The sequence below is a fragment of the Portunus trituberculatus genome, chromosome 50 (genome assembly GCF_017591435.1).
Source record: "Portunus trituberculatus isolate SZX2019 chromosome 50, ASM1759143v1, whole genome shotgun sequence".
Classification (NCBI taxonomy): domain Eukaryota; kingdom Metazoa; phylum Arthropoda; class Malacostraca; order Decapoda; family Portunidae; genus Portunus; species Portunus trituberculatus.
In genome coordinates, this window is record NC_059304.1 from 362,501 (window position 1) to 390,000 (window position 27,500).

The following is a 27,500-nucleotide window of genomic DNA, read 5'->3' on the forward strand; positions in this document are numbered from 1 at the left end:
ACAAAATCGTAGTGGAAAGTTTGGGCGAAAAATTACAGGTCGCCCAAACTTTTCACTACACTCAAAACACAAAAAATACCTAATCTGCGACCAAATTTTTTGTTATTTTTCAATGGTATGGTTTGTAGCATTATTTAGCAGAGACAATACCCACGACTTGGCAACTCTGTTGAGTCGCTTCCAGGCCCATGTGGTGTCAGTGTGCAAGCATTTATCACACAGATTGCAAGTTTTTTTGTGGTGGTCTTTGTGTTTTTGCCTCAATATCTCTGAAATGGGAAGTGATAAAGAGCTGGGAAGAGACACAATTGTTGCTATTATAACCTTCTATAAGGAGTGCAGGAAGTTAAAAAAATGGACCAAGAAATTTTGAGATGGGGGGAGGTGACACCATTCTTATCCACAAGCTTTGCTCTGGTCGGCCAAGGAAAATTCAAATCGTACTTCTTAGATCATTAGGAAGCAGTTGAATAAAAATCCAACACACACAGCTGGAAAATTAAAAGAAAGTAATCCTTCACTGGTTCAGGATGTGTCTGTAGCATGTATCTCTGATCATTTACTCAAAGATTTACAATATTGTAGTTCTTGTTTTTGTAAGAAGTATAGAGATTGGACCCTAGAAGACTGGGACTAAGTCTTGTGGAGTGACGAGTCAACATTTGTGGTGTTGTTGGGCTGCAGATCTAAGCATGTGAGGTGCCCCAAGGGGTCTGACCCCAATGACCCACACTATACAGCTAAAGTGGTAAAGCATGCTCCAATTGTTATGGTGTGGGGTTGCTTTGCATTTGGTGGAGTTGGCATTTTTGTGTTTCTTAAAAAAAAACATGAGAGTATAAATCCGCACAGTTATTTCAAGTTATTGTGTGATAACCTTCCTGATGGTTTTGAAAAGTGTATCGCTAGTTGGTTTATGCAAGACATCTGCTCACACAGCTTGGTTTGTTACCCAGTGGTTAGAGGACTGTGATGAAAACTACTTCAAAAAGTGGTCTGGGAATTCACCAGACCTGAATCCCATAGAGTACATGTGGCATATCATTAAAAAACAGCTTCAGGATCGTGACTCTTTGACTGTAGCAAAGCTAGAAATAGAAATACAAGATATTTGGGATACTATTGCAGTAATCGCCCATGTATCCAGATCATAGCAGCCAAGGCCCTGCCATATACATGGAATTTCCTCTCTCGACCCCTTATAAATTGAGAAAAACATGTACATAACCCAAAAGAGTAAGAAAACAATGTATTAAAGCACATTAGATATATAATTTGGAACAAAAAATGGTACATAAACAGTACAAAGAGTGGTGGGACGTACACACAGCAGTAAGTGGTGTTGGGACGTACGTACACATAGCAAAAAGTGGTGGGGGGAGTAGGAAGAAGCCAGCTCTTCCTCAACACTGAAGTTGGCCACCATGATGATGTGGTGGAACATTTGTACACACTGCAAACTTGATCAATAAAACAAGACAAACAAGAAGAAAAATAATATAAAAATGAAATTATTAAAATTGAAAAACAAACAAACACAAACCTGTCTGGGCTGTGGTGTAGAGGTGCGTGGAGATGGTGTGGGCAGTGCCGATGATGACATTGGTGAGGGAGTGGGTGGTGGCAGTGGGGTGGCTGGGTGGCTGTGGGTGTGACTGGTGCTGGAGCTGGGTGAGGACAGCTCCGGATAGTGGTGATCCGGATACACTGTATTCCCAATCATGTAGAAAAACTGGCAAGAAGCATCAACACTTTTAGATCTTACATCCACCTTTTATAATAATTCTCTATTGTTCTGTTTTTGTATCACGATTTATCTTAATCTTTCCTGTGTCTCTTGGCTGCTTGGCTCTATGAAATCTCCCTCTTCATTAAATACTGATTTAAAGCTCTCATTCATAAGTTCACTTGTTTCTTCCTTTGTTTCATATATCCTATTTTCCTTAATTAACTTAATGATTTCTCTATGTTATTTGTCCATTTACATACTTATAAAAAATCTTGGTTTCCTTTTCACATCTCTTCACCAAATCCTTTTCAAAATTTCTCTCCTCTCTTCTTATCCTAATGTATTTGTTCCATGCCTCTTTATACTGCTTCCAATTTGCTTCATTCCATTGCTTCCTTAATTTTTTCCATGCTACATCCTTACACTTTTTAGCTTTTGCACATATAGCATTATACCACTTGTGTTTGCTCTCTTTTACTCTGTATTTGGAAACATGACTCTTTACCACTTCATTAAACTTGTCTAGGAATATATCATACTTCTCTTGAATTGTCTTGCCTTGCATAATTTCCTTCCAATCAATAGTATCAAAGAAACTTCTTAATCCTTCAAAATTTGACATGGTGTGGTTGTCTTTTTTTTTTTTTTTTTTTTTTTTTTTTTTTGGTGTCACACATTGCATTTCATAATATCCTGATCCTCTAAATTGATTTCTAGGACCACATGATCACTTTTTCCCATTGGGCTGATATTTGATGTTTGGATAAGGCTCCATTTTATTTTTTGTGAATACCAAATCCAGCATAGATGGTTCTTTATATCTTCACTCATTTTTCCTATGTTTACCATTTGCCACTTGTAACATTTCCTTCTCCCAACGTCCAGTGTGACTGTTTGCATCTATTTCTTCCCAATTTACACGTTTGCAGTTTAAATCTCCCACAAGTAGCACTCTTATGTCCTTCCTTACTTAACATATTGTCCAGGCAACTTACCACTTCCCTTTGCATTTCTCTATGTACATCAAGCCTCCATGTATTAGTTTTTGGTGGCATGCAACTATGATACTCCTTTTTCCCTCCCACTGGTTCTAATTGTTACACTTAAAACCTCTGCCCATCCATCTCAGTACTGTACCTCCTCCACCTGTATATACAGTAAAACCTGAGCTCACGACCATAATTCATTCCTAAATCCTGTTCGTCACCCAATTTGTTCGTCCCCTGAATCAATTTTTCCCATAAGAATGTATTGAAATACCATTAATCTGTTCCAGACCAAAAAAAAAAAATCATACTTTTGTCAATAAAACCCATTCAAAATAGACCTTTAATGTATGCATGACATGAACGAAATAATTATAGAAAGCCTAAATTGTTTGACTTACCTAAATGCTATCAAAATGATAATAAAATGAATAAAAAAGAAAAGGTTATTTACTTGAAAGACTGGACGTTGATGGCATGATGGAATGGAGGAGAGGAGGATGGGGAGGAAGACAGACAAGATCCAAGAAGACAGTCATGAGAGAGGACTTTGGATGTGCGCAGCGTGCCAGAGCTACACAACAGCTGTGTAGCGTCACACGTCAGTGCCGCTATGTGGGGCCCCATTATAGTGAACATCGGCGTGGGAAACATGGAAAGATTGCCAGTCTTCATCTCTGCCTTTGGAAGACCCTTGCCTCCTAGGGATTGACTTCCTCACACGTGTGGGAGCAAGTTTGGACTTCCAAGAAGGGAAGTTAAAGGTACATGGCCAGGAAGTTCCTTTGATCCTCGGAGGTGATGCTCAGTGTGAGAGGAGCGGGCAGTAGGGCGGTGTTCCTTGCCAGGTGAGCGAGGAAACGGCTGCAATGGATGTTCCACAATCTGCAGTACCTGGACATGGCCAGGATGATGATGACAGCAACGCTGAGAGCCACCAGAGCAGCGAGGATAACGCTGAGGAAGCTACAGTAAAGCACGCCGGTAACATCACGATGCCCAGGAAAAACAGGAGAAAATCATGGTGGCATGGAGATTATGTTATGTAATATTTTTCATATGTTCCTGTTTCTATTTTCTTTTGTGCTTATGTTTTGTTTTGTTGTTGTGTGATAACCGGGTTGGCTCTCACACAAACAGCTCACCTGCCGGCGAGCCATTTAACCGCGTTCATCCCCCGAAATATCGTTCATCCCCTGGGTCGATATATTGACAAATTTTTTGGTCGTCTCCCGAATTGTTCGTCCCTAGAGACGTTCGTCAAGCGAGGTTTTACTGTACTCTGGAGTCATTATCAATATTCCTCTTGCTTTTCCCCTTCTGTGTCTCCTCCAAACATTACAGCCCTGTTCTTTAAAGTTCACTTGGATGTCTTCACTTAACTTTGTTTCTGTTATACATACCATGTCTGGTCCTTTTTCCAATCTATAATCTCTCATTTCCAACCTTCCTGATATAAATCCATCTATGTTTGTATACACGACTCTTAATGCTTTCCTTCCCTTTCCCGAATATACCATTTCCTCAGCCTCATGTCTAGCACTCTCCAGTAGAATTCTTCTTCTCGTTCTTTGTCCTTTCGTTTTTTTCTTAGCTTCACTTGTCATTTCTCTCTTTTTCCCTTTCTTCCTGATTCATATCTCCTTTTTCAAATATGATTGTTCTGTTACCAGCCAGTTTTCCAGTTCTCGGTGATATTTCTTATATCCTTACTTGTGATCTCATTTTAACTTTTAGTGGTCTTTTGGTTCCCTCACTATATTTATCAAGTCTGTAATTTCTTCTACTTCTTTTTCAAAACTCTGGTCTTCATCTGGAACCACTGAGATAATTTGCTTAATCATTTCTTTCTCCTTTTCTCTCACAAATTTCACTGGGTTTTTTTTCTTTTCTAGTCGATATATAACCATACGCTTCTTTTTGTCCACCATATCTCTCACTAACTCTTCCTTTTTTTCTGATCACCTATATGACTGTGTCCTTCATTTTCTCTTTAATTTCTTGCTTAACTACTTTTTTTTTTCTTCTTTTTTTTCCAGACCATCTTCCATTCTTCCAGTTTTGCTTTGCTTATCCCCTCTCCTGTCCCCACATTAGTGTCAAGCTTTTCCTGTAGGCCTTGTAATGCCACTTCATAGGCCTCAAATTTACCCTTAAGGATGCTGTTTTCCCTTTTTGTTTTATCCAGAGTTTTCTTCATGTCATTGTTCATTTTAACTGTATTTTCTAGTTTATCACACTTCTTCCTCATTTCCTTGTTTTCCTCAATTAGCTGATCTTGCTTTTCAAAAACCATAGCAGTCATCCCCATCAAACACTTAATTTCTTTTTCCACTGTGATTATCCATCACGTATTCGTTTTTTCCTCCTTGAAACCGGAAAATTCCCTTTCACTATTCTAACTTCCTAGTCGCAAAGGTATATCAATCATTTGTGTTTCTCTAGGTCTCGCTCCCTTGTTTGCATTGATGGCAGTGTCATCTATACTCTCCTCCCTTTCCATACTTTTTTGCCCTCAAGGCGAGCAAATTCAAAATATCTTAGGAGACAGGATCATTTGCCTAGCCCCCTCTCTCCCTGTAGTACATGATTGTGTTTTGCTGAGCCTCACAGTCTGCAGTCTGCAGTTATTGGAGCTGTTGTTATACATCTGGCTTGTATGGTGGTAGCTGTGTGTGTTTGTGTGCAATTAAATCCACAAAAAGTGCAATAGCATAATGTGCATCTATTTTTTCACAATCCAGTGGTACCTTGAGATACGAGTTTTTTTCAGATATGAGCTACGATTTGGTCATTTTTTATTTTGAGATACGAGTCACACTTGAGGATGTTGCCGCTCTAGTCGGCAGCTCGGTGCATTGGTCCAGCTTCAGCTGAGCTAGTATCTACATGTTTCCCATGGATCTCATGCACTGGGAATATTCTTTCATCATTTTCGTACTGTTTACTGACCTGTCTTGTCCAAAGGAAGTGCAGTTTCAATTTATGTTTAATGTTTATGTGTGAATGGTGCCTGCATCCTTTCTTCCTTCCTTCCTCCTCCTTAACCATTTTTCACCATTAGCCAAAAACATACATATCCGAGGCAAGAGCCCTAAATAAACATTTGCTGTTATTTCATATATGTTTATGCACTGATAAAGTATACATGTGTAAGTAACTGAAAAGGCAAAACAAATTTTTCCTATCTCCTCCTACCTCCTCCATCAATGAGAGGCTTATCATGGGGTGGGGGGGGAATGTAAACAAACCTCTAAGGTGCTTCTCCCCCCCCCCTCTCTCTCTCTCTCTCTCTCTCTCTCTCTCTCTCTCTCTCTCTCTCTCTCTCTCTCTCTCTCTCTCTCTCTCTCTCTCTCTCTCTCTCTCTCTCTCTCCTACTTACAACTTCATTTATTCAATGAGTAATGTTTAGAGGATTGTCAATGAGCTCTTTTGTGTTTATTAGAGCAGCCAGTCTTCTGTGGGTGGCTATATTTGTACACTCCAGCTGATCAACAGTTCCAAGTGAGGGTTGGGAATGCAGTAACATCTCATTGAATGTACAAATATCTCCCGAGATAAAAAATACTTTATAAGAGTAGTCTTTTATTATATTTTATTATGTTTGTGTTCAATAACTATCATTTTATCATTTATAAATATCTTTTCTTACCACGTAAAAAAAATAGGGGAGCTCTTTTTGGGGAGGCTGGAACAGATTAATGGCATTTCAATGCATTTCAATGGGAAAAATGTTTTTTGAAATACAAGTTTTTTGAGATACGAGCTCTGTCACAGAATGAATTAAACTCTTATCTCAGAATACCACTGTATATGCATTTACATATTGGCAGCAGACTGGAAATGGAAAATATTAGTATTTAGAGTACACCAACTTATTGTTTTATCTAGTGGATGTGCCTCATCCACTTTAAAGAGTTTAGAGTAGATGAAAGGTTCAGGAAGGTATTTATGAAGTTAAACATTATTATGGTACATGTAGAGAACATCACTAAGAAGCTCAATAAAGGTTAAACATTATTATGGTACATGTAGAGAACATCACTAAGAAGCTCAATAAAGGTTAATTGGAGGAAATGTTTGATGCATTTGTTTATTACATTATCAGTCAAATTATTTTATTTTATTTTATTCATTTTATTTATTTATTATTATTTTGTTTATTTATTTTTATTTTATTTTTATTTTTTATTTATTTATTTATTTATTTTTGTGTGTGTGTTACAGTGCAGGTGGTTTATGGCTGGTGACAGACATGCGTCGAGGGGAAAGCATCTATGAACTGGAGCCATCTGTTGCTGAAGAAGTTGAAAATGGAATTGAGAGTGAAGGATCAAATCTCTCAGGGGTATCTTCAAGGATAGTCTGGACAGAAACAGAAATGGGTGGCATTCTGGTAAGAGACAGTGTGATGAAAAAAATCCTTAGTTTTTGACTGAAGTGCAAAAGTAAAGATGTTTCAGAAAACTTTTAGACATAGAAGCAAAAAAAGATCATTTTAATGAATGTAGATATGCTATCAAATATTAAAATATTCATTATGCTTTTATCCACTTTTTCTGTTTAGTGTAAAACTGATTCCTGACTATCTTTTAGCTTTTAGCTTATTTTCTTTACACTACAAATCTATAAAACACTTCCTTCACATTTAAAAAGTTTAAATTTAGATATGCTTTTCAGGCACCTTTGTCTGTACATTCTCTCAAGGCTCAGACAGAACTGGAGAGTGAGTCCATGCCACACATTACTCATGTGGAGAGTGAGCAGATTAAAACAACACTACAGAAAGGCCTCTTGCAGGGAGGCAAGAGTTGTAGTACACAGGGCAAGGAAGCCAGGTGAAAATGATTTAGCTGTTTTCTAATATCTTATTGTTCATATTATCTGATGTATGTTTCTTGGAAGTTTCTTACCAGAAACCTCCAAATCAGCTACCTTGTTTTAAAAGATGCATTTTTCTGTCAGTGAAGGAAATGTGGAGGGCAATGTGGCAACCTCAGATTCTGCTGAACTCTTTGTGACAAGGCGGCTGGAATCCTTGCACCTCACCATCAATCTGGAATCAGGTGCCTTGCTGCCCCTTGCACTCAGGTAAGAGACAGAGGAGTTAGTCAATACTAGAGATCAACCAATATGTTTTTTTCAGGGCCAATACCATTACCGATTATTAATCAAGGAGGCCGATAACCGATATTTGTAACTGATATTCATTTTCTGTTTATATATATATATATATATATATATATATATATATATATATATATATATATATATATATATATATATATATATATATATATATATGTATATTTTAGAGATGTATCGGATGTCGAATTTCAGACACCCGCTGATGCGGATGTATGTACAGATGTCATTTTGCGAATGCAAATGTGGATGCGGATATCAGTCTGCTAAAATTTAGATGCAAATGCGGATGCGGATATCAAAATATGACATCCTCGCTGATGCAGATGTTTTTACATCAAGTGCCCTGACCAAGAGGACAAAAAAAAAGCCTGCTTCAGTGTCAGACCATGCAGACAGCAGAAGTAACAAATAAAAACATTTGGGAGAACCAAAATACTGCCAGATGAGTTCAAATGGTGTCCTAATAGTTGATACTTCTCTCTTTGAAAGTATTTAATTCATCTATTTAATTCATCCATGACTAACATTTCTGCTGTGCATTAATCCAGTTTCTTTGCCTCAGAGTTAGAAGCATCCCATAATTTTGCACTCTGAAATTACTTAGCAACATTCCTTTGCTTAGCATCTGTCTTTGCTTTTGCAAAGGTGTTTTTTCTATATTTATTTTTCTTACAACTTCTTTCTCTCTTTTGCCATTAACTCTTCAAACTGTTCTTTATGCACTGATTTCAAGATGTAGTTCCATGTCCCTTTGGTGAATAATCTTTCTTGCACAATAGACATTGTGCTAGGTCACTTGACTTACTCATGAAATATTTCCACACTTCACTGCTATGTGATGCCATTTTCAGCTGCTATAGCAGTCAGCACAGAGAGCAATAAGGCTTTGTAAACTTGATTATAATATCCTTTTAAACACAAACACTGGCAAACTGTTTATCAGCAAGGAGCAAGCAAGGAAGGAGCAGTACTTCTTACTTCGAAGGCAAGCTCTTACCAAACTGATGACCTGCCAGTGTACTATGTAGGACTTATGTTCAGAATGCCAGTTTACAACTTATGGATCAGTATTATAGATTTTCAAGATGCTTAGCAAATGGGAAAAGAAAATTACTGTATAATAATGCTTCATTGCATTAAATTCTAGTAAGAAATACATTGAAAAGCCCATAATAATAATAATAATAATAATAATAATAAAACAACAGCTAATATTACACTTCCTCTGTGAAAATCTTTTCATCGGCAACTCACTACATCAGGGGAAACATGGTGACAACAGGAAAACTCATGCAATAAGAATAGCTCAGCACTGTCGGTTCACATTTTTCAACATTATTATTTGTATAATTATGGAAACATTTGCAAGGCTAATAAGCCTCCTCTCCATCTCCCTTACACACACACACACACACACACACACACACACACACACACACACACACACACACACACACACACACACACACACACACACACACACACACACACACACACACACACACACACACACACACACACACACACACACACACACAAATTACAGAAAGCCTGATGTTGAGAATCTCAAGAACTATTTTAAAAACGTAAACTGAGAGGAGATGGAAAACTCATTAACAGTTCAAGAGAAATATAACTTATTTTGGAAATATACAAAACTGGGGTCAGGAATATGTTCCGAAATATAGACCTAAAGAAGAAGAAAAGAAAGATTGGTTTAATGCAAGATGTGCTAGGGCAAAGGAGAAACGAGATGGAGCATGGAAAAGGTGGAGAAGAAACAGAAATCCAGAAAATAAGGAAAACTTCAAAACAGCAAGAAATGAATATGCTAAGGTGAGAAAGGAAGAAGAAAAGAACTATGAAAAGGACATTGTCGAAAAATGTAAGGAACAACCAAAATTGTTCTACAGATTCATAAATGGAAAAATAAGACAAAAAGAAACAATAGAAAGGTTAAAAGGAGAAAACGGAATGGTGGAAGACCCAAAAGTATGGCAGAACTGTTAAATAGTAAATTTCAGGAGGTCTTTACTAAGGAATCCAAATTTGAAAGACCACAGGGTAATAGAGAGACTGTCTATATGAAAGAGATTAAAGTAACCAAGCTTGAAATAAAAAGTTGATGACGGAATTGGATGAGGAAAAGGCAATGGGACCGGATGAAGTCTCAGGCAGAATACTGAAAGAATGTAGGGAAGAACTAGCAAGTCCAATATACAACATCATAAAATGCTCAATAGAAAATGGAACAGTGCCAGTGGAGTGGAAAAGAGCTGAGGTGGTTCCCATATATAAGAGTGGAAGGAAGGAAGAACCTTTAAATTACAGACCGGTATCACTAACTAGTGTAATATGCAAGATGTGTGAAAAAGTAATAAAGAAGCAATGGATTGAGTTTCTTGAAGACAACAAAATATTATCAAATAGCCAATTTGGTTTTAGAAAAGGTCGGTCATGTGTGACAAATTTATTGAGTTTCTACTCTAGAATAGTTGATAAAGTACAAGAGAGAGAGAGGGATGGGTTGACTGTATTTATTTAGATCTAAAAAAGGCTTTTGATAAAGTGCCACATGAAAGATTACTATGGAAGTTAGAGGAGAAGGGTGGCTTAAAAGGAAGCACATTGAGATGGATGAAAAATTACTTAAGGGGGAGAGAAATAAGGACGATAGTTAAAGATATGAAGTCCAAGTGGAGAACAGTAGACAGCGGAGTGCCACGGGTCAGTATTGGCACCAATACTTTTTCTCGTATATATAAATGACATGCCAGAGGAGTGAACAGCTACATAAATCTGTTTGCGGACGATGCGAAACTGTGCAGAGTCATTAAACAAAAAGAGGATTGTGAAATACTACAGGAAGACTTAAACAAGATCTGGAAATGGAGCAAAAAATGGGAGATGGAATTCAATGTGGACAAAAGCCATGTCATGGAAATGGGAAAAAGTGAAAGACGACCAGTGGGAATCTATAAGATGGGAGATGGAGTAGAACTAGAAAAAGTAAAAAAGGAAAAGGACTTGGGAGTGACAATGGAAGAAAATAATCAACCGGTAAGCCATATTGATAGAATTTTCAGAGACGTATAATTTGCTAAGGAATATTGGAGTAGCATTTCACTATATGGACAAGGAAATGATGAAGAAATTGATAAGTACTAAAATAAGACCTAGATTGGAATATGCAGGAGTTGTGTGGACTCCCATAAAAGAAACACATAAGAAAATTAGAGACTACAAAAATGGCTACAAGAATGGTTCCAGAATTTAAAGGGATGGCATATGAGGAGAGACTAAAGGCAATGGATCTACCAACCTTGGAGCAGAGAAGAGAGAGGGATCTGATACAAGTTTATAAATTGATTAACGGAATGGATGAAGTGGATAATGAGAAACTGATCCTGAGAGAAGAATATGACTTTAGAAGCACAAGATCGCATAGTAAGAAACTAAGGAAGGGACGATGTCTGAGAGATGTTAAAAATTTAGTTTCCGCAAAGATGTGTTGAGACTTGGAACAGTTTGAGTGAGGAAGTGGTGTCAGCAAAGAGTGTACATAGTTTTAAAGAAAAATTGGATAAGTGTAGATATGGAGACGGGACCACACGAGCATAAAGCCCAGGCCCTGTAAAACTACAACTAGGTAAATACAACTAGGTAAATACACACACACACACACACACACACACACACACACACACACACACACACACAGGCCGGTGTGTGGTGTGTGCCTGGTCTCAGGCCTATCCAAAGATCGGAAACAATGAGCTCTGAGCTCGTTCCGTAGGGTAACGTCTGGCTGTCTCGTCAGAGACTGCAGCAGGTCAAACAGTGAATTACACACACACACACAAAGTAGAAATCCAGTAAATAAGGAAAACTTCAAAGCAGCGAGAAATGAATATGTTAAGGTGAGGAAGGACGAGGAAAAGAACTTCGAAAAAGACATTGTCGAAAAATGTAAGGAGCAACCAAAATTGTTCTACAGATTCATAAATGGAAAAATTAGGCAAAAAGAAACAATAGAAAGGTTAAAAGGAGAGAACGGGATGGTGGAAGACCCAAAAAGTATGGCAGAACTATTAAATAAAAAGGGAATATGTCCCGAAATATAGACCTAAAGAAGAAGGAAAGAAAGATTGGTTCAACGCAAGGTGTGCTAGTGCAAAGGAGAAAAGAGATGGAGCATGGAAAAGGTGGAGGAGAAATAGAAATCCAGAAAATAAGCAAAAATTCAAAGCAACAAGAAATTAATATGCTAAGGTGAGGAAGGAAGAGGAAAGGAACTATGAAAAGGACATTGTTGATAAATGTAAGGAGCAACCAAAATTGTTCTACAGATTCATAAATGAAGAAATAAGGCAAAAAGAAGCAATAGAAAGGTTAAAAGGAGAGAACGGGATGGTAGAAGACCCAAAAATATGGCAGAACTGTTAAATAGTAAATTTCAGGAGATCCAAATTTGAAAGACCACAGGGTAATAGAGAGACCATCTATATGAAAGAGATTAAAGTAACCAAGCTTGAAATAAAAGAGTTGATGATAGAATTAGATGAAGAGAAGGGAATGGGACCAGATGAAGTCAGAATATTAAAAGAATATAGGGAAGAATTAGCAAGTCGTATATATACACAACATCATAAAGTGCTCAATAGAAAATGGAACAGTACCAGTAGAATGAAAAGAGCTGAGGTGGTTCCCATGTATAAGAAAGGAAGGAAGGAAGAACTTTTAAATTACAGACCGGTATCACTAACTAGTGTAATATGCAAGATGTGTGAAAAAGTATAAAGAAACAATGGATCGAGTTTCTTGAAGACAAATTATTATCAAATAGCCAATTTAGTTTTGGAAAAGGTTGGTCATGTGTAACAAATTTACTGAGTTTCTACTCTAGAATAGTTGATAGAGTACAAGAGAGGGATGGATTGACTGTATTTATGTGGATTTAAAAAAGGCATTTGATAAAGTGCCACATGAAAGATTACTGTGGAAGTTAGAGGAGAAGGGTGGCTTAAAAGGAAGCACATTGAGATGGATGGAAAATTACTTGAGGGGGAGAGAAATAAGGACGGTAATTAAAGATATGAAGTCCAAGTGGAGAGCAGTAGAAAGCGGAGTGCCACAGGGGTCAGTATTGGCACCAATACTTTTTCTCATATATATAAATGACATGCCAGAGGAAGTGAACAGCTACATAAATCTGTTTGGGGACGATGCAAACTGTGTAGAGTTATAAAACAAAAAGAGGATTGTGAAATACTGTAGGAAGACCTAAATAAGATCTGGAAATGGAGTAAAAAGTGGGAGATGGAATTCAATGTGGACAAAAGCCATGTCATGGAAATGGGAAAGAGTGAAAGACGACCAGTGGGAATCTATAAGATGGGAGATGGAGTAGAACTAGAGAAAGTAAAAAAGGAATAGGACTTGGGAGTGATGATGGAAGAAAGCAATCCACCGGTAAGCCATATTGATAGAATTTTCAGAGAGACATAATTTGCTAAGGAATATTGGATTAGCATTTCACTACATGGACAAAGAAATGATGAAGAAATTGAATAGTACTATAATAAGACCCAGATTGGAATATGCAGGAGTTGTGTGGACCACCCCATAAAAAGAAATATATAAGGAAGTTGGAGAGACTACAAAAAATGGCTACAAGAATGGTTCCAGAAGAGAGACTAAAGGCTATGGATCTACGAACCCTGGAACAGAGAAGGGAGAGTGGGGATCTGATACAAGTTTATAAATTGATTAATGGAATGGATCAGGTGGATAATGAGAAACTTATCCTGAGAGAAGAATATGACATTCGAAGCACAAGATCGCATAGTAAAAAACTGAGAAGGGCAGATGTCTGAGAGATGTTAAAAATATAGTTTCCATCAAAGATGTGTTGAGACTTGGAACAGTTTGAGTGAGGAAGTGGTGTCAGCAAAGATTGTGCATAGCTTTAAAGAAAAATTGGATAAGTGTAGATATGGTGACGGGGCCACACGAGCGTAAACCCCAGGCCCTGTAAAACTACAACTAGGTAAATACAACTAGGTAAAACACACACACACACACACACACACACACACACACACACACACACACACACACACACACACACACACACACACACACACTCTTCACTCCATGGAGAGCGGACGTGCCTCCTGCTCAGAGTGGCATCTAACTAACACTCCACACGCTAAGCAATGTGCTTGGAGTGAGAACCGTTATTGGTACTAAACGGCGACTAGAGCGAGTGAACGAGTGTACAGAATGAACGTAGCCTGGTGGAGTGTACATAAGAGTGATCGGAGGGGTGGAAACCTCCGCACTTCAAACGACTAAGCGGGAACCACACAAAGGCCAGCCATAACAGCCGCCAACGCATCCCACCACACACACGTAACTACCAGGCCTGGCCCCCAGTGCACACCACCACACACCCACATGCTCCCAAGAAGAGTGAAATAAAATGGATAGACCGGTAAGAAATAAGTTGCCAAATTCAAAATATGCTGATGAGGCAAAACCGAAAGTGGCCAGTCAAAACATGAGTCCATCTTCAAAAGGAGCAACAATGCAGGGTAGACTGGTAATGTTGGAGAAGAGATTTGAGGAGTTGGTGAAGGAATTAAAAGTTCAGAGGAGTGAGGAGGAGCAGGATAGAGAATTCCGCAAGACTTTGAAGGAAAAAGTTAAGAGACTGGAGGAAAATGAAAAACGATTGGTGGATGAGAATGCACACTTGAATGTGGAGGTTGAAAAATACAAGAGACGGTTGGAGGAGAAAATGGAGAGAGTAGTAAAGGAGAAAGATGACTTTAAGGAAATGATCAGTGAGCAGAATGAAAGGTTTGAAAGGGAGTGGGAACTGAAGAAAACACAATGGACTGAGTCGAGGGGAAGCAGAGATGATTTGATTACAAGAAATAATTTAAGATCAGTTGAAAGAAGACAAAAAAAGAAAGGAACTGGTTAATGTTATGAAGAATAAGGAAACATTGATAAGAGAAATAGCAGAAAAGAAGAAGAGTGTGTTAATATTTGGGATGAAAGAACAAAATATAACATAAGCCTAAGAGAATTAAGGAAGAATTAAAAACGGTAAGAGATCTGTTCAAAAATCTAAATGATGATGAAAAAAAAAAGACCTACAAGAAAAAGTGGAAGAGATCCATAGACTGGGTCCGTATAAGGACGGGGTAAGGAGACCGATTAAAGTAGTACTGAAGTCACAACAATCTGCGGAGGACATCTTATATAGAACATCAAAATTAAGACAGGTAGAAGGTTGTAAAGAGGTGTACATTAGAAAAAATAGAAATGAGGAAGAGAGGAGAAGATATAAGGAATTGTTGGAAGAGGCGAGAAGGCAAAATGATGAACGCTCCGAAGAGGAAAAAGAAAAGTTTTTTTTTGGAGAGTTATAGGAGAGAGTCAGAAAGTGGTATGTGGAGAGAAGGAATGTGGAGGAACCCCTAGAGGGAGCAGTGGGTGAACCGTAATGTATACTAATATAGATGGGATACTGTCAAATAGATTGGAATTGCAAGACTATATGATGGTGGAGAAGCCTGATATAGTGTGTTTGACTGAGACAAAATTACATGAAAAACAAAGGTAAATTTGGATAATAAATATAATATATGGAGAAAGGATAGAGAGTAAAGGTGGAGGAGGAGTTATGATTATGACGAAGAAGGAGATAAATGTGGATAAGGTTTGGTATGGGAAGAACAACGCAGAAGTGATAAGCATAAGGTTAAAAAGTGATGGAAAAGAATTAATAATCATGGTGACCTATGTACCTCCTAAAACAAATTCTTGGACATTAAGGAATACGACAATATGATCAAGGATACTTTACAGAGTTTGGAAAGTGTATTAACTGGAAAAGAAAGGTGATACTAGTAGGAGATTTTAATTGTAAGGAGGTGGATTGGGAAAATCTAGTAAGTGGTGTTGGAGAGGAAGCATGGGAGAGAGATTCTTAATCTAATGATGGAAAATATGATGGAACAGAGGGTGAAAGAAAATACTAGATATAGAGGAGATGATGAACCGGCTAGACTGGATTTGGTGTTAACATGAGAAGTGTACCTATGTGGGGATATAAAATACAAATGTCCATTGGGGAAGAGTGATCATGTGGTTATGGAAATGCAGATGGCAATAACACAGCGAAGGAAAGATGAGACATACAGGAGTGGTAGATTGAATTATAGAAAGATGGACACAGAAAGTTTGAAAAATTATTTCAGAACATTAGATTGGGAGATGTTACAAATCAGAGAAGTGCAAAAGAAATATGAGATTTTTATGAAATATTATAAAGAAGGAGTTATGAAATTTGTACCAAAGTATAAACCGAGAGAGGAAGGAAGAAAGGATTGGTTTAATGCAACTTGTGTTAAGGCTAAAGAAAAGAGAGATGTGGCTTGGAAAAGATGGAAAAGAGCAGGAATATACTAAATAAGGAGAATTATAGAGTGGCGAGAAATGAGTATGTGAGGGTAAGGAGGAGGAAGAAAGAAAATTTGAAAAGATATTGTAGACAAGAGTAAGGAACATCCAAAATTGTTTTACAGGTTCATAAATGGTAAACTTAAAAGAGAGAGTCCATTGAAAGATTAAAAGGAGAGCAAGGGATAGTAGATGACCCTAAGAATATAGCGAATTGCTAAATAATAGGTTTCAACAAGTATTTACTAAAGAAACAATGTTTGTAAAGCCTCAGAATGTACAAGGAAATGTGCACATGGATGACATTAAGATACCTAAAAGGAGTTATATAAAATGTTGGAGGAACTTAAAGATGATAAAGCGATGGGACCAGATGAAGTTTCAGGAAAATTATTGAAGGAATGTAGAGAAGAATTGATTGATCCATTATATGATATTATAAGGTGCTCATTAGAAACAGGGAAGTACCAGTAGAGTGGAAAAGAGCTGAAGTGGTGCCCATTTATAAGGGAGGCAGTAAGGAAGAGCCTCTTAACTATAGACCTGTGTCTCTAACAAGTGTGGTCGGTAAGATTTGTGAGAGGGTGATAAAGAAATATTGGATACGGTTCCTGGAGGATCATAAATTATTATCGGATCATCAATTTGGCTTTAGGAAAGGGAGGTCATGTGTAACAAATCTACTGAGCTTTTATTCAAGAGTGGTTGACAAAATACAAGAGAGAGAGGATGGATGGACTGTGTATATTTGGATTTAAAAAAGCTTTTGACAAGGTACCTCACATGAGACTGCTATGGAAATTAGAGATTTATGGAGGACTGAAGGGAAAGTGTTAAAGTGGATGGAAAACTACTTGAGATGGAGGGAGATGAGAATGGTAATAAGGGATGCAAAGTCGGACTGGTTGGTGGTGGAGAGTGGAGTCCCACAAGGTTCAGTGCTGGCACCAATACTTTTCCTTGTCTATATTAATGATATGCCAGAGGGAGTAAACAGTTATATTAATTTGTTTGCGGATGATGCGAAGTTGTGTAGGTGTGTGAAGAGTGAAGAAGATTGTGAAATTTTACAGGCAGATCTGGATAAGATTTGGGAGTGGAGCAAGAGGTGGGAGATGGAATTTAATCTGAGCAAAAGTCATGTGATGGAGATGGGGAAGAGTGGAAGACGGCCAAGATGGGTGAAGGAGTAGTGTTGAAAAAGATGGAAAAGGAAAAGGATTTGGGAGTGATAATACAAGACCATGGGCAGTTTGAGGTTTATATTGACAAGATGTTTGGAGAAACATAATTTGATTAGAAATATTGGATTAGCCTTTCATTATATGGATAAAGATATGATGAAGAAATTAATTAGTACGGTAATTAGACCAAGATTGGAATATGCTGGGGTGGTTTGGTCCCCTTATAAAAAGAAGCATATAAGGAAGTTGGAGAGATTGCAGAGAATGGCAACAAAAATGGTTCCGGAATTGGCAGAAATGACCTATGAGGAGAGATTAAAAGAAATGAATTTGCTTACCTTGGAACAAAGAAGAGAAAGAGGAGATTTAATACAGGTTTATAAACTGTTGAACGGTCTGGATGAAGTGGATAATGAGCAAATGATGTTGAGAGAGGAAAATTTAAATAGAACTACGAGATCGCATAGTAAAAAGATAGTCAAGGGAATATGCTTGAAGGATGTGAAGAAATATAGTTTCCCACAAAGATGTGTGGAGGTGTGGAATAGTTTGAGTGAGGAGGTGGTGTCAGCGAGGAGTGTGCATAGTTTTAAAGGAAAGTTGGATGTGTGTAGATATGGAGACGGGGCCACACGAGTATGATACCCAGGCCCTGTAAAATTACAACTAGGTAAATACACACACACACACACAGTGACTCACTCATCTGTCATTACTAAGTTTCTGACATTCCACCATTCACAGTTTCCTATTTATCTACTATGTATTTGTACTTCATAGTCGCTATGTAAAATTCGCTCCCTCCTGCTGTCCCTCCCCTAAATTCTAGACACATTACGTTGTGTAAGTTTGAAAGGAAATGAATACGTGATATTATTTGCTTTAGTTTTACTAGATAATTAATTTATTAGACACACATTAATAAATTTACTCCACATTTCTAAGCTCTGTCTGAACTCTTAAGTCTGTAAGCACTAGGCAGTACTCTGCGAGTCTGTGAAAGCATGTCTATATATTACTGTAAAATCTATAGGTTGTGCAATGCATAGAACACATCCGTATCCACACATCCTATGTAGAGTGCAGATGTGGATGCGGATGCGGATATATATTTCACCTCAAATGCGGATGTGGAGGTGGATGCGGATGTTCAGATTATCACAACTATGGATGCGGATGCGGATATGAAAAAATATGCGGATGTTCCGCGGATGCACATGCAGATGTGGATATCCAATACATCTCTAATATATATATATATATATATATATATATATATATATATATATATATATATATATATATATATATATATATAGTACAGCAATACTCCGCTTAACGAACAGGATAGGGGGTGTCAAAGCTGTTCATAGAGCGGAAATTCGTTAAGCAGACATCATTTTCCCATAGGAAATAATGGAAATAGCGGGGATGCGTTCTGGGCTGGCCCCCAACATACCACATGGGTTAAAAAAAAATTATATATATTTCTATTAGTTTTTTACAAACCTTGCCCCCAAAGAAAGGATTGTTTTGTAATGCATAAAGTGAAATCTTACGTGGAATACCAGAAAATAAAACAGAGATGAGATTGCCCACAGACGATGCGGAGACTCACGGTGACTCGGCCGCTTCTTCTTGTGACCCTTTTAGCCTGCGTGTTGTCTTTCACCTCAAAATTTATTTTTCCACTCCTCTATTGCCTGCTATAACGGATATCATCTCTTAGTATTCATATATGCTGATGCCATGAGGATAACCTGGACTTGGTGGCAGTGAGTGATAGTGAATTAGTAATGAAATACCATGGTATTTCATTACTAATTCACTATCACTCACTGCCACCAAGTCCAGGTTATCCTCATGGCATCAGCATATATGAATACTAAGAGATGATATCCGTTATAGCAGGCAATAGAGGAGTGGAAAAATAAATTTTGAGGTGAAAGACAACACGCAGGCTAAAAGGGTCACAAGAAGAAGAAGCAGCCGAGTCACCGTGAGTCTCCACATCGTCTGTGCGCAATCTCATCTCTGCTTTATTTTCTGGTATTCCACATAAGATTTCACTTTATGCATTACAAAACAATCCTTTCTTGGGGGCAAGGTTTGTAAAAAGCTAATAGAAATGTTGTTTTGTGAACATAAATGCATATATAAGACGGTAACACCACCTCCAGAGGTTGTGTTCCCAGCAACCTCAGAGCAACCTCATCACCTTCCCTCCAAGCGTTCATGGATGCCATTTTGTGGCAGGAGGTTGCTCTGACGTTGTTAAAGAATCTTGGATCCAGCTCCAGGAGCATTAGAGACAGAGGCCAGCCAATCACAGCGAAGCTGCCGCATTCAGTCCCTCACCCGGCACATTCAAATCCAGAAAATTTGCTAAAACGGATGTGGTTGTACGTTATGCGGACTTTTTGGTCTAACTTTATATAGTACACTTAACCCTCGGCCATCGCGCTCAATTGGGACCAAAATAGCCGCGCCATAGCCGAAAACACAATAGCCGAATTGATCTTGGCGGGAAGGCGGTTTTGGCCAATGAACGCTCAGATATCCCATGACGTCATGGCTAGGTGCGCGATAGCAGGCATCTGAGGTCGCGATAATGAAATTTTTGTAGCTTTTCATGGGTGCCTGATAGCAATAAAACGTGATAGCTGAAGTCACGATAGCCGAGGGTTGACTACATTAAACCGGAAATTCATTAGACAAACGTTCGTTAAGTGGAGTATTACTGTGTGTGTGTATATATATATATATATATATATATATATAGATAGATAGATAGATAGATAGATAGATAGATAGATAGATATAGATAGATAGATAATATAAACATGTTTTATTTGCCTTATAAGTTTATTAACACGAAAGAATGATAGAGGGAAAGAATAGAAGGTGGCGGGGGGGACATGGGAGAAATCTTCATAAGTTACTCCTGAAAATGTTTCTATGAAATTGCTCACTACCAGCAGTTGGCAGTACCGCCACTGTCCTCCAAACTTTAACCCACACCACAACTTGTTCTTCACTGTGTGACACGCATGCACAGCTTTCACTGCTGATTGGCTGTTACCGTGGCTCTGCTTGTAACCAATCAAATGGTGCTGTGGATGAATCAATGCTTGAGACAGAGTAGTGACAGCAGACAGAGAGGCACGGCTGCATCAGAGCCAAAATAACCCAGTTTTAAATTTATCTCTTATCGGCCGTCGAATTTAAAAAAAAGGCTGATGCTGATATTCATCAAAATGCTTAATATCGGCGCCAATAATCGGTCAATCCTTAGTCAATACATCTGGCATCATATTATCAGCAATTAGTTTTTGCCTACTCTTCTTGATATCAAGCCTTATCATGCCCAGTAACAGTAAAGTTATCCATTAGACCTTTATCTTGCTAATACACAAAACTGATCTTACACTGACTTCTCTCCTTTAACTGACTGTTTTCAAGCCTTTCTCTCATTGCTACAATGTTGCATCCCTTACTATCTTTTGTCATTATTTTCTTGCTAACTGCTCTTATGGTTTTGTGAACTGCATGCCGTCTCTCTACCATGCCATCACTGCACAAAACTTCCATATTCTATTCACATTACGAGAGTTCTTAGTTTCTTTTCTGGTAAACTCTTGAACTTCTTGCCCATTTCTGTATTTCTTCTGTCCTATGACTTAAATCTTTCAATAGGGAGGGTTCAAGATACTTAGCCTCCAATTTTTTTTTTTTTTTTTTTTTCTTTTCCATGAACTTTTTTCTTTCCTTTTGTTGTCCTTAGCCAGTACTCTTCACATAAAAATATAGTGTGCTGCATTGAAAAATGGCTCTGGTTAATTTTTCTCATATAATTTTCTTACATTAGTGAGGACTTGCAACACCATTTCTATTATTTTATAATGTTTTCCATTAATATTTTAGTCAAAATGAGAATGCCTAGTAAAAGTATTGACAAAACTCAGTTGACAAAACCAAGCAGCTTCCCAGCTGCTCTTTAACATTACTTTTCTTAATTAATGAATTATACGAGTACCTTTCAATTGTTCAGATCTGCTCACTGTTCTTTCATTATACCAGTGTTTTATTGAGAAAAATCTAACAAAGTAATGATACTTTTAAATTAATTGTAACAAAAAAACAATAGAAAATCATGTGTAAAATTTTTTTTTCTCAAAGAGGACGTCTGAAACATGGCCGCCACTTCACATTCAAGTCTGTGGTGGATGTTGGTGCCGTAACATTGGTATCCCCTGCCGTGGCTGGTGCCTTTGTTGATGCAACTTGCCCCTATGCTGTCCGGGGACCATGGTTGCAAGTCTTTATAGCTGATGACTTCTTGCCTACACTGGTTGAAGACCTGGCAGACCTGGCAGATCCTGATGAGGTGATTTTTTTTTTTTTTTTTTTTCATTCATTTGTTCCCTGCCAGTGAGCCATAAACAAATGTTCTGGTGTTATTTTAGCTATAATATTATTATTATTATTAGTAGTAGTAGTAGTAGTAGCAGTAGTAGTAGTAGTAGAGATGAGCTGTTGAAGTTGTCTATTGCAGATTTTTTTGCAAATACCAAAATATTTAAGTAAATACATTACCCATTGGTTATCATATATTATCCATTTAAAGTGTTTTCAAGATGAAAACATGCAGAATGTAATGTACTTACATCAAAATGGAAGAACTACTTCCAGTAGGATGGCTCCAACTTTGATGCATTTTCAATGGAGGAGATGGATTAAATACTGAGTAGCATATTTTTTTGCTGTCAGATATTTCTTGCTAAAACAATAGACATCTTGGGTGTTGTTTATGAGGAAGCTACACATTTGGGTCTTTATTGTTCTTTGGGCATTATAGTAACTGAATTTATAAACCTGTCATTCTGGAATTGATTTAAATTTGATAAAAAAAAGTTGGATGGTAAAGATGTTTGACTGATGCATAATTTTTCTGCAGGTTTCTCTACCAACCACCTTCAGATGGCCCAACAGGAAGCTTACAATCACAATTGTTGCAGAAGAAACATAGACATTTCCTCTTTACTGGAAATGCCGACAAATATTATGAGTTGCTACTGCCTTTGTTTTTATCAGTAGTGGTCTTGTAATGGTTCATTGTACATTAATTTGTGTTGTTATGTAATTATTTATTTTAATGAATCTCACATTGAGGTTATATGTAACATCTATTCACTACGAATTGGTAATCTAATTTTCTTTTCAGTGATTTTTATTAATTTGATAAGTACTGAAAAACTGTATAAATATTGTTAGTGTGGCTATTTTGTACAATTTTGAATTGTTATTATTTGTTCATGTGTTTTCATGTTTTATTTTTCAGTATCTTCCAGTCCCAAAATAATCTCCTACAACAAGCATAATATGCTAATAGTATATAGTTTAAATCAGAAAGGTTTTTAAAAATTGCTGTCTTCATTAGATATGTGCAATTCAGATGACAACTAAATTGATTTTTGGAAATTATTTTCTCATAAGTGCCTTTTATGAATGCCTTTAATAAACAAAACTATAGTGTATATTTTTTTTGTATACATTCATATTGGTGATTCGTACTCTGTGGATTATAGGTAGTTTTCAACACAGGATATGAAAAGGGGATTTTCTAGCTCATGCTACTGTTTTCAGATTACAGCACAAAATAACTGGATTAAAAAAAAAAAAAAAAAAAAAAAACTGCTTTTAGAAAACAGTGTCCTTACATAAACAGACTGTTGGATGTGCAATGTAACACTAGTCACAAACAGTACCAGATGTGTTTTGACCAGGATTACACATACATTTTAATATAGCATGTAAAGGTATTTAGTATTATTACTAGTACTTTTTTACTACTGTAATTTGCTATTCAATTTTCTTTTTCTTTTTTCCAGTTTTTGTCAATAAATATATTACTGCTGAAATGTGAAATGAAAAAAAAAAGCCTTGACAATGGTACACAATAACTTGTTGAAGGTTGTCTGTCAGAGGAGAGGAGTTGATAAGATAAAAAGCTTTTGATTCCACCTTGTTTAAAACAGCAGTGTGAGTGGAACTGTCCCCAGTTCTCCTCCCAATCCAACCATGTTAAGCATACTCCATATATAGGCAGAAAAGGCTCATGTACAGAGTTAGCAATTAGGTGGGTGAGAAAAAAATGGCAGAGACAGCTTAGAAAGTTAGAATGCCTAACTTCATAAAAGCTATTTTAGCCAGAGATGAGATATTGTAAAGGACAGATTGAAGATAGTGAGTGTAGAGGAGAGGGAGCACATTGAAGATGAAGGGATAGTTGTTTGGTAGGTTGTGTCAAGTTCATATGTGAAGGAATTGAGTTTTTGAATCATTAAATAATATACTAAATTTGCACTGCCACAATCAGAAATTTTAGAGCAGTGGTTCTGAAAGTGGTTGATATCAATCCCTAGGGGTTGATGGGAACATCCAAGGGATCGATGAATATCCAAGGGCTTAAAAAGAAGGTCGATGAATCATGGGGGAATAGTGAATATTGCTGCTGGAGTAGAGGGGATGATTGAAGCTTCCATCTGAAAATTCTATGATATAATGTAGAATATAATTTGTAGAAATCTGAAGAAAAGTCAGGTACTATTAGATAGAATAAAAAGTTCTTAAGTTCAAACATAAGTACCTAATTATTTTTCACTAATTAACCCATAAAGTGTTACGTACGATATTTGATGGTTCATAAGACGGCCAGTTTTGGCATACATTGAAATGAAAAAAAAAAAAAAATGGATTTAAGCTCTGAATATGTAATGATTTCACTTAACATTTGAAGACTCGCACATGCATTTAGATCATTATTAGACCACAATATTTTGCATTTAAAAACTTTAATATTTGCTTGTAGAAAACGTACCAATCCTGTTGTGAGATGTAAAGATATACTTTACGTATGCATTGCGAGTGAGAGAGGGGCTAGTTTTTTTTTTTTTTTTTTTTATGTATGCAAGATAATGTTAAAAGATAGGTGCAATTTTAATTGTATGGAAGTGTGTCTTACCTCAAGGAATAATGGTATCACACTGTAAAATGCATTGACGCTTGCCTGTGTCAAGATCAAGATCACTGATTAGTGATTGCGTGTGTCGTTTTGTTTCATGCAATGTGTGATGTATGGTCACTTACACAAATTCGTCCTGACTGGTGTCATTCTAATTGAATTGCCGGTAAGTATGATTTAATATATATTGTTACCTTAAAAGAAAGTCGTTTTGTGGATGCACCAATCATCACCTTGTTTACATGTGCGAAGATGTCTGGATTTAATTTTATAGCCTCTGTTGCCATAGGCTTACCATCAACCACTGCCTCAATCCTGAGCCTTGGTCTCATAGGACGCAGGTTCATTTCTTGGGACTTTTTTTTGGAAATAAGGTGCGTCTTATGAACCATCAAATATGGTAAGTATAGGGTACTCCCAGAGGTTACAAAATTTTTTTTTTTTCTTTCTTTGCCCAAACAACCATAAATCAACCAAGAAATACAAGGAAAACATTTAGGCTTGATTCACTCTCTCGCACCGGTCACGGTCCTGGTGTATTCACCTGTCCGGTCCACTCTCGCTCTCATCATTTCCTCCCTCTCAACACCAGTGGAAGTTATGTGTGACTTTTCTCGAGCCGATTTGGTAATAATAGCCATTGCACTTGAAAAAGAAGAAAGAAAGCAAAGTAAGAAAAGAAAGATTGTGGGTTCATTCTATGTTGCAGGAGAGGAAGAATGAAGGAGAATTCCATACCTTTTTTTTCGTCTTATTGATGATGAAAGTAAATTTCACAGCTACTTCAGAATGAACATCAGAATATTTGAGAAAATTTGATAAAAAATTGAGGAAGATCTGAAAAAGGAAAAACGTTTATATATATAACAATTTACCTAGCTTTTGTATGATGCCATTGTGTTTTCTTCTTTTCATTACCCATGTTTTTCAATAGAAAGGCAGCAGGACAAGAACATAGCAGGACTGGAGCAGAGCAGTACTGTGTTCACACTGGCGCTCTCACTCCAATCAAAATATTTTTTTAATGTATCGGGAGCGGACAGAGAGCGGAGCGAGAGTGGAACGTGAGTGCCAGTGTGAATGCTTCCATTGAAATGCATTTAACAATAATGGACTGGATCGTGAGCGGAGCGAAACCGTAGCAATAGTGTGAATCAAGCCTTAAAGCAGTGGTTCTAAACTTGGGGTACCTGTACCCCTAAGAGGTACGAAACCTTAAACCTAAGGATACGAGACATGGTAGCCAGTGCAATAGTACCGTATATTTACCATGAAAAAGCAAAACTCCAAACATTCCCACAGTTAGCAGGGAGAGCTTTAGAGGTCCTCGTACCATTTGCAACTACATACTTATGCAAGTATGTAGTTTTTCAACGCTCCTACACATCAAAACAAAACCCAAAAACCGTTTGGATACAAGTGATGACATGCGTCTGGCACTTTCAAAGAAAGAGCCTCATTTGAACATCATCATTAATGAGAAACAACAGCAAAAGAGCTACTAAAATGTGTTGGTGTATCATATAGTATTACTCAAAATTACTGTTATAATTTGCATTCATTAAATCCTACTATTTGACACTTTTCATTTGAAATAAAATAAAAAAAAGTGCCTTTGTTCAGTAATTAAAAAAATCTAGTAATTTCTCAGCAAGGTTTTTATCACTAATCCTTTTCATATGTTTGTATAGTATTTATATTGGAGGGGGTACGATAAATTTTTCTGAGATATCAAGGGGTACGAGCACTGAAAAGGTTAAGAACAACTGCCTTAAAGGGATCAGTGCGCCATTTTAAATTCCTCCGTTAGGGTGCCATACCGAGAATTCCTCACCAGTTCTATTGCCACATCTGCTCCTTTCACTTCTGATACACTTCAAACATTGTGTCCCAAAATATTTTACATGCAGTCATTAGTTTATTTCGTAAAACTATATATATAACTGAATAAACACTTTCAGAACCAAATTATACATATAACAAATTCAACCTTTGGCAATCTCATGAGCTACAATGAATGTATACGTACTTGCTTACATTATATCTACACAAGCTTTTTTTCTTTCAATATATTTATTTACATATTTCAAATTGTGTAGGTTTTATGGTTTTTAGAATCATACCAGCCTGTGGTACTCTTCAAGACGGCTCCACATAGAAACCATCTACTCACCATGACTTTAAAGACAGTTCTGGCAGCAGGACAGTACCCAGAATTCCCTTACCTTCTATGAAAACATACCTGACACTCCCAAGAAACTAACTAATGCCCATACAAGACAAACAATTAAGGTAAAAACTAAAAATCTGTAAAACATCATGGGATGTGAGAAACCTCTGGGCATATCCAAAGCCAGCACCTAAAGTGACATGAAAAAAAAAAATTACTTAACGAGTTAATGTTAAGAAACCTTCAAGAGAGAAGTATCATTGTTTTAGATACACTATGTTCTTTTCGGAGTAGCAAATACGGTTTTTGTTACGTAACATTTTTCCTTTCCCCTGGCTGCCATTATTGATGTAAAAGAACTACCACTACTACTAATAATAATAATAATAATAATAATAATAATAATAATAATGATACTAATAATGTTGCGACGGTGCATGGGGGTTGGTAGCTACTTGCAGGGGTGAGGTGGTATTGTCGAGAGACAGGCAGTGGGGGACCGGAAGCAATGGCCACGCAGGTGGATAAAACCATTGTGATTGGCCCAGAGGCGAGCGAATGCAGTGTTGCAAAAAAAGGGGGGGTATTTAAGCTGCCCCAGCTAGTGCGGAGCAGTCAGTCCCATCCGCGAGCAGTTTCGCCCCGCTCTCGGCGTCTTCCCAGTTTCCCTGATCCTGCGTGAGGACGGTCTGGTCCTCCGATGATCCTGTGCCCACCAGCTTGAGGAAGTAGTCGTCTCTGTCCCCACGAGCAGTTGCAGCTATTGTCTCTTACCCGTTGTCTC

At 37.4% G+C, this 27,500-nt stretch overlaps 1 protein-coding gene across 3 annotated transcripts in view; it reads left to right on the plus strand.

Annotated features, from left to right (window-relative positions):
- Positions 1 to 23,532, plus strand: part of LOC123499709 (suppressor of fused homolog) — a 72,164-nt gene extending 48,632 nt beyond the window's left edge. For all 3 annotated transcript variants that reach the window (XM_045248115.1, XM_045248116.1, XM_045248117.1), the window contains exons 5-9: positions 6,943 to 7,111; positions 7,396 to 7,553; positions 7,681 to 7,806; positions 21,702 to 21,909; positions 22,480 to 23,532. In XM_045248115.1, the coding sequence (XP_045104050.1) occupies positions 6,943 to 7,111; positions 7,396 to 7,553; positions 7,681 to 7,806; positions 21,702 to 21,909; positions 22,480 to 22,551 (733 nt within the window). In that variant the 3' untranslated portion in view covers positions 22,552 to 23,532. The remainder of the gene's footprint in view (positions 1 to 6,942; positions 7,112 to 7,395; positions 7,554 to 7,680; positions 7,807 to 21,701; positions 21,910 to 22,479) is intronic.
- Positions 23,533 to 27,500: the final 3,968 nt, after the last annotated feature.